The sequence below is a fragment of the Sinocyclocheilus rhinocerous genome, unplaced genomic scaffold (genome assembly GCF_001515625.1).
Source record: "Sinocyclocheilus rhinocerous isolate Xijiao unplaced genomic scaffold, SAMN03320098_v1.1 scaffold19, whole genome shotgun sequence".
Taxonomy (NCBI): Eukaryota; Metazoa; Chordata; class Actinopteri; order Cypriniformes; family Cyprinidae; genus Sinocyclocheilus; species Sinocyclocheilus rhinocerous.
Window position 1 is genome coordinate 1297788 of NW_015638975.1, and position 8137 is coordinate 1305924.

Genomic DNA, 8137 nt, shown 5'->3' on the forward strand with positions numbered 1-8137 from the left:
TCAAAAAAAAAAAAATATTGCGACCAAATCATGTGCTCGTGCGACCAGCTGAGAAAGTTGCAAAAGAGCGACCAGTGGGAAGAATGAGTCTGGAGCCCTGATATGCATTATACAGAGGCAAGATGAAAAGAAAAAATACCATCTAAACTTTTCTAAAGACAGTACGTTCCCCTCAGACATGGATTCATATAAACTCCTACCTCTAAATGAATCGCGATTTGTTTAGCATCTCAACCGATTTGAATCGTCACATATTTGAATCGATTTTCAACTGGCTGGCAGTTAATCGTTACATCCCTAGTCACATGTGGTTGCTCCTTTAAGTTGTATTTACAACACTGTTCCAGAACAGTTCAACCCAAATATCCAGATGTGTGCAGCACATTTTATGGAGGACTGTTTCCTGATCCTGGGAGAGTAGACTACAATGCCGGCTGTTCTGACTCACAGACTGTAAGTACGTTTTCATTTAAAGGATTTGCCACTGATGATTCAAACGCGAGTTTTGAGCAGTGTAGAGTAGCACCTGTTGTTTGTAATTTCTCTGATCACAAATGCAGACAGAGTTTTATGTTTACGCGGCGCGATGCAACAACGCGTAAAAAGACAGTATAAGTCATTATAATCAGTAATTATGTCCCCACTGGATGCAACAAATGCCTCGTTTGTAATCATTGAACTTTCAGCTTCGTAACTTTGCAGATACTGTTTATGATCAAACAGCAACATTACACACTAACTAACATTAAAAAAGTGAAATCGCAATCAACCACCCCTTTAAACAATGAGGTCAAATTCATGATTAATGTGGAGAACTAATGACAACAGAGGCCCTGTTTACACTTGGTATTAAGATGCGTTTTGGTCAACAAGCCGACAAAGCTAAATACAAGTGTAAATGGGGTGTATGGTTTCTCACTAAAGCTAAGCAGTCCAGAGCCTGGTCCCTATGTGGATGGTAGACCCTTTGAAAAAAGCTTCTCTGCTGTTGCATTTAGTTTTATTCCAGCCAGCAGGGGGCACTCATTCCCTGACATGTATGGGTGCAAAAGTCCTATTATAACGATGCAGACTTCAGACTGCAAAAAGAAGCGGCCTTTTGATGAAGCGTTAAACCGGCCCCTTTAAAAAGGAGTGACCTTCAGATGAGGCATTAAACTGGCCTCATGACATTCTTTTGTCATTAGTTCCCCACCTTAATCATGAACGTGACCTCATTGTTTACAGTTTATTGCTTACACAGTAAAATGAAAAATAACACACAGTTAGTGAAACCTGACACTCAAAGAGCAAAACCTCAGCCCAAATCTGCACAACTATAAGCACATTCTCAGCCTCACACTTTTTGCAAAACACTACACATTGTTTTGCAAGACACTAAACACACTTCTCTACATTAGACACAGAAATCTAACATAATGTCACTTCTTTGCCATTTTAAGGCGCTGCTTTCCAAAATACTACACATATGAACCTATTGATCAAACTTGGCCATCAGGTGTTCAGACACTTAGGTGCTTAACTGTAAACTCAACAATCAAGGTGTAAGCACTATAAAAAGGCAACAGGTGAATTATTGTCTTCAACAAAAATGAAAGGCAGTGGTGCAGGAAGAGGAAGAGGAATAGGAGAAACATCTTTGGCCACAGAGCTATTTTGAATGTCCCGGGTCAACGTGGTGGTAACATCACAATATATGCTGCAATCATGCAGAATGGGGTCCTCCACCGGCATGCCAAAATAGGTCCTTACAATTTTGGTCAACAAGCCGACAAAGCTAAATACAAGTGTAAATGGGGTGTATGGTTTCTCACTAAAGCTAAGCAGTCCAGAGCCTGGTCCCTATGTGGATGGTAGACCCTTTGAAAAAAGCTTCTCTGCTGTTGCATTTAGTTTTATTCCAGCCAGCAGGGGGCACTCATTCCCTGACATGTATGGGTGCAAAAGTCCTATTATAACGATGCAGACTTCAGACTGCAAAAAGAAGCGGCCTTTTGATGAAGCGTTAAACCGGCCCCTTTAAAAAGGAGTGACCTTCAGATGAGGCATTAAACTGGCCTCATGACATTCTTTTGTCATTAGTTCCCCACCTTAATCATGAACGTGACCTCATTGTTTACAGTTTATTGCTTACACAGTAAAATGAAAAATAACACACAGTTAGTGAAACCTGACACTCAAAGAGCAAAACCTCAGCCCAAATCTGCACAACTATAAGCACATTCTCAGCCTCACACTTTTTGCAAAACACTACACATTGTTTTGCAAGACACTAAACACACTTCTCTACATTAGACACAGAAATCTAACATAATGTCACTTCTTTGCCATTTTAAGGCGCTGCTTTCCAAAATACTACACATATGAACCTATTGATCAAACTTGGCCATCAGGTGTTCAGACACTTAGGTGCTTAACTGTAAACTCAACAATCAAGGTGTAAGCACTATAAAAAGGCAACAGGTGAATTATTGTCTTCAACAAAAATGAAAGGCAGTGGTGCAGGAAGAGGAAGAGGAATAGGAGAAACATCTTTGGCCACAGAGCTATTTTGAATGTCCCGGGTCAACGTGGTGGTAACATCACAATATATGCAGCAATCATGTAGAAGGGGTCCTCCACTGGCATGCCAAAATAGGTCCTTACAACACCGACCACATACTCACATTTTTGGACAGACTAAGTATTGTACAGACTGGGTATCTGGTTCCATTATTCCAGTACCTCCCACAACACTCTCCCTTCCTTTCCTTTTTCCCTTTTGCATGGCAGTGGAAGGTTTATGATCTCCGACCCTATGTTATACCCCTCAGTCAAGCTATGGAGGAGGCCTGTGACCTACAGTTTTTTACAAAACTCTAGACACATAATTCACAACCGATGATCAAAATGCATTTCATTTCATCAACACTTTTTCCAAATGCTTGGATACAATACACATGAACCAATCACTGGTTCAAAATGACACAACTTAACATCAAAGTATTACTATTTCAAAATGCAACTCACGCATTACATCTGAATTGAGTGTCTATTCATTTCATTACAATGATCTAACTATCAATTGATACAACTGTTCAAAATGCTACATAACTGTTGCATTACTCTTGAAGCATAGTTTTTATGGAAATGATGAACAATATTAAATGTTTAGATTATGAAAGTGAAGCAACTGAGGACAGAGTATGTTCAGGTATGATCAGTTTCAAGATGCCTGTTGTTGGGAGAAAAAAGAAATCCCCAAAAATAGTTTTTCCTATAATAAATGTCCTTGTAGAGGGTAATAGAGCTGGAAGCTGATGAAAACCATTCATATTTTTGTATGAGGCAGGTTTTAACCTGGTCATGACATGGAGGAGAGGTTGAGAGCCCCAGCAGTTGAGAGTGGCCCAGAACAATGTTCGCTGGGCGGCCTGACCACCCCCGACTGAATGTGATTTTGAGGGTACCCCATAGCAAAATCAGTGCAATGGGCCCAGAATTCCTAGCAACCGAGTGCAATCATGGTTTCACGCCCATCCACAGTTTATCACCTTGTATTTACCCCCACAATACCCTTTCCTTACTGTAACCCGACTGAATAATTTTTCTCCACATGGAGGTGGAAGGTTCACAGGCACCCTCACAAACAAGTCACTTTTCTCCAGGCCATAGATGACTTTGCATCTAAAGTAAAAAAAAAAAAACCTGTTGTGAGTTGATTATTTCATCAATAATTTTCAATTTTTGTTTAATGTTTCCAGTGTCTGTACTTTTCTCTCTAGTCTATTATAATGATCTATGAATGTGTAGAACCATAATGAAAGCTGTTTCATGTGTCTTGAACAACTATATTTAATGATTGTACTAAAACTACAGAGTGAAACTATGGGTATCTTGTGTGTGGGTGATCTAAAGTAATGTTCCTATCATATTTCATAATAAAATAGTTTTTTGAACCAATGCTTCTGCAAATGCAAGGCTTCTTTAGAGATATGAATGCAATATGCAAAGTTGTGAACATTGGACAGCCTTACAAATAATGACTGTTTTGAGTTTTGTGTCTAGAGTTTTGAAAAATGACATGAAGGTTCTGTTATTTGCGCAAAAACGATTGTAAAAAACTGTAATAGAGGAGGCATTAAAATGGCCTCCTGACATTCTGTTGTAATTAATTCCCCACCTTAATCATGAATTCATTGTTTAACTAGCCGTCCTGCTTATAATACAGTAATCGCAGCGACCCCTGATCCAGACAGTGTGAGTGGATCACCGAACGAGTCGATCTCGCTGTATACGCTTGTCATCCAGGGAGGGAAGTAACCTTATCAAATGCGCATTGTGGCATTTTAGCGCCTTTTCTGCGACAGGGTCGCTGTCGTTCTCAACTCACCATGGTGTTCGAGACTTTAGTCAGTGATCTCTTGAACAGGTTCATAGGAGATTATGTGGAAAACTTGGATAAGTCGCAGCTCAAGATTGGCATATGGGGAGGTAAGTTAAGCGTTTATTCGTCAAAACTGTCCGTCTACATTAGTTCACTGAAACGCTTGTTTTCTGCTCTGGATTGTTGTCTGCTGCAAAACGTTCTGTATCGATATGCAGTGCAAGCTAGATGTAAATTTACTGCAGTCTCCATTAATGTCTCTCGTGCTGGATTGGTTTCTGTTCTGTAAGACTGGCGGCAGTCTGTCAGGTTGCTTGTCCCAAGGAGTCGTTCGGAGGCGATGAAAACATTATTTTTACCGTTTACTTTCATTATTTTTAGGGTTTCCGCCTTTATTGTGTAAAAGGATTTCAGGCATCATCATTACATTTCAGTTTACATAAATATTACATGAGACAGTTGTCTCATAGATAAGACACAGAAAATGGTTCCTAATAATTAGCTGAGCATATGAATGGACAGTCAGTATCGCAAACACTGTTGTTTGTTCTGCTTTGTTGAATTTGTGCAAGTAAAGCTCAATGTGAGGTGGACCATACCTTCCTTCATAGATAATAAGTTTAATCATGTCATTAATTTTCCTAAAAAAAATGGAAGTGCTGAACTTACTCTGTCATACATTCAAAATGTCTTGGAAAAGTTAAATTCCACATATATGTTTGGAAAAACCTGGGGCACTATATTACTACAGATTTATCTTGATGGCCCCTATGACCCATATCCCCCTATTACTCCTATCATCACTAATACTCTTTAGAGTTAAAGTATGTAAACTGTTTACATTGTATAAACTGTTTACATTACAAAAATATTGGTCATACACAAACACTGATGGGAACATGACCCTTTCATTCTCTTTGTGGTCATGTGGTGTATTTTTAATGTTTGCAGGTTTATATGCAAATATGTGTGTTTCGCTCAGTTAATGTTAATATAAGTATAGGCTTTGAAAGGAGTCCTTTGAAAAGGAGTCATATCTGTTGTGTCGTTATAGTCACTTTACAGGATGTGTCAAGGCCGGAACAACTAGATTCTTTCAGATAAATTCCAAGGATAGTTTGAAACCACGTTCATTAGAATCATAAGAAACATATGACATGAAAACAAAAATTTACCTCATCTGTTTTTGAAATGCATGTCATAGATCCTATTGTGAACAAATCATCAATTTATGTTTCATATTACATTTTTTTTCACCTCATAATTTTTAATCAAAATCTCATAACTTGTCAGTGGATCTTACGGTGAAAATGGCAGGCTTTTCTCTACTAATGTATGCAGGACTGCTTAAACCCCGCCTCTGCAAACGCACATTCATCTGCCTCAGTTTTAAGTCCACATCTCAAAATTCAACCAACAGCCGATGCATAGAACCAAGTCCCTGCCTTCAATTTTCTTTTTTGATAATCTGTTACACTTGGATTTATGCCATAATACAGATCTGTCACCACTTTCATTGCAAAAATGGTCAGCTGTTTTTTCAAATGAGAGAAGGATAGGAGTAAAGTGTTTTTGTAAACTGAACAGTCCGCTTTCATAGGTGTGACAGACTCCATAGGGGTTTAGACAATCCTTGGCCAGATCAGCATGGGTGCCCTGTTATTCTGTCAGCATGCAGTTTGATATGGTGACGTCTTTATCCCAACATCAGATAGGCTGCTCTGGTTGACATTTATTTATTTTCTGTGATGCCAATCCAGTTATCGTCAGTGCCAAAAGTGGCCAGTCATATCAGGATGCAATTGTTTATGCATTTCATAGTAGCATTTCTTATCTGTGATGCTTTCAAAGTTTCAGATGTTTATATGGATGGCTTTGAGAAAGAAACTACATAATACATGTACAATCTGCAATATACATTATGTAGCATGGATGAAATATAATGAACAATACAGTCATTTTTATCTTTTCTTTACATTTTGTTTTAGGAAATGTGGTGTTGGAAAATCTGAGAGTGAAAGAAAATGCTTTGGTAAGTTATGTTTTGGAAAATATTAAGTTTAATTGCATTTTACCTATTATTTTAATATAGATTTGTATTGTTATTAACATGATGCCATGCCACAAAATGTAGAATATAGTAAAAAAATTAAATAAATAAATCACAAAACACACACTAAAATTATTTATCTTGATAGGAGAAAGTCTGTGTCTGTGTATGTAACACTGTGGTTAGTGGTAGACACTAAAGCATGTGCTGAATCAAGAGTGTGCTAAAACAATGAGATTTGCTGATGTTACCACAACTAAATGGTTATAAATAGAGTTTTAGTATGTATGTGTACAAAATAGGATTTCTAATATTAAATTCTTGAAATCTGCATTTCAAACCCATTTTACCAATTTATTCTTATTCTTTAGAGCGAGTTTGATGTCCCTTTCAAAGTGAAGGCTGGTCAGATTGGTGAGCATACAATTTTCACTTTATCAGGAAAGTTATGCTGCAGGGAGCTGTAGCATGTGTACTGTCATGGAAGGTGTGAAATGTGTAGTTTTCTAATATTCTGGCTTGTGTGTTGGTAACTTGTAACCAAGGAGACTGAAGTAGAAAAAAGTTTCAGTGTTCAGTTTGATGAATTGCACTTCCTATTTTGTGCTGCTCTAGAGAGATTATGCTGACTGATTGAACTTTGCAGTAACAGTCAAATAAAAGTGATTTTGTTTTCACTGCCTGATGTTTGTTTGGAGAGATCACACTCCAAATGTAATAAAGACAGCTGAGCAGTAGTAAAGCTTGTTGTAATATGAATTTTAAAACAGTAAATTGAAGTTTTCACAGTTCACAGTTTTTCCTCAATAGATTTGAGGTTGTGTTTAAGCAATGTTTCAACAAATACTTCTATTCATGAACAATCACAAAAGAGCTGGAGGTTAAAAATACCATAAGATTAGGCGGGGTGTGGAAGCAATATGACACTGTTATGAAACTTTTTAGGCCTCTTGGACTAGTTAAAATGTTTCAGTAATTCAGCAAACATCACAGCACAGAAGTTTTGCCAATAAATGGGAGCTTGTTGAAATCAGTTCATGTTATCACATGATCCAGTCAGATGACTTAAAACATCTGCTAGACAGTGTGCCAAGATGTCAAGCAGTAAAAAGTAATTGGTTAACAAGGACTACATGCTAGTCTGAGTAGCACTGTGAAATTCCTTCCATATTTTCTACTTTTTACAAAATCTTCATTTAAAAAAGATCAGTTTGTTTTGCTTTATTAAATGTGGTTGATCAAAAGATATTTAGCCCAAAGGTACCCAATAAACCTTGATCTGTAATGCAACAAATTCAATTTTTTCCATTTTATCCACGGGTTTCAAGTTTTGCCCTCATTCTTCATGTAAGAATCTATAGTCTGCCCCGACCCAGATTCCACTCCACAATATGTTTGATCATGCTCATTTCCCAAAATGGCTTAATTATTATAGAGAAGAAGAAAGTCAACAGTTATGTTGTTTGTAGATCACTTGGGACTATCACATCCTGAGCAAATGGTGACCAATTGTAGAATGGGAGCAGGTGTGGGACACTGAGAACCACCTCAAACAAAGGGGTGTCAGAACTTAATTAACATACAGACCACAGCTGTAACAACAGGAGCAACTTCCTTTACATTGAGGGTAAACTCTAAGTGTATAAAATGTTTGAGCTTAGGATGCTCGTGGTTCATTCCGACTCCGTTGAACCCAAGGTACTACATGTACTTTGTCACTG

The 8137-nt window shown here is 37.9% G+C and overlaps 1 protein-coding gene across 1 annotated transcript in view; it reads left to right on the forward strand.

Annotated features, from left to right (window-relative positions):
* Positions 1 to 4255: 4255 nt before the first annotated feature.
* Positions 4256 to 8137, forward strand: part of LOC107750513 (vacuolar protein sorting-associated protein 13C-like) — a 69560-nt gene continuing 65678 nt past the window's right edge. The window contains exons 1-3 of the mRNA XM_016565924.1: positions 4256 to 4473; positions 6355 to 6398; positions 6788 to 6830. Coding sequence (XP_016421410.1) covers positions 4374 to 4473; positions 6355 to 6398; positions 6788 to 6830 — 187 coding nt within the window. The 5' untranslated portion in view covers positions 4256 to 4373. The remainder of the gene's footprint in view (positions 4474 to 6354; positions 6399 to 6787; positions 6831 to 8137) is intronic.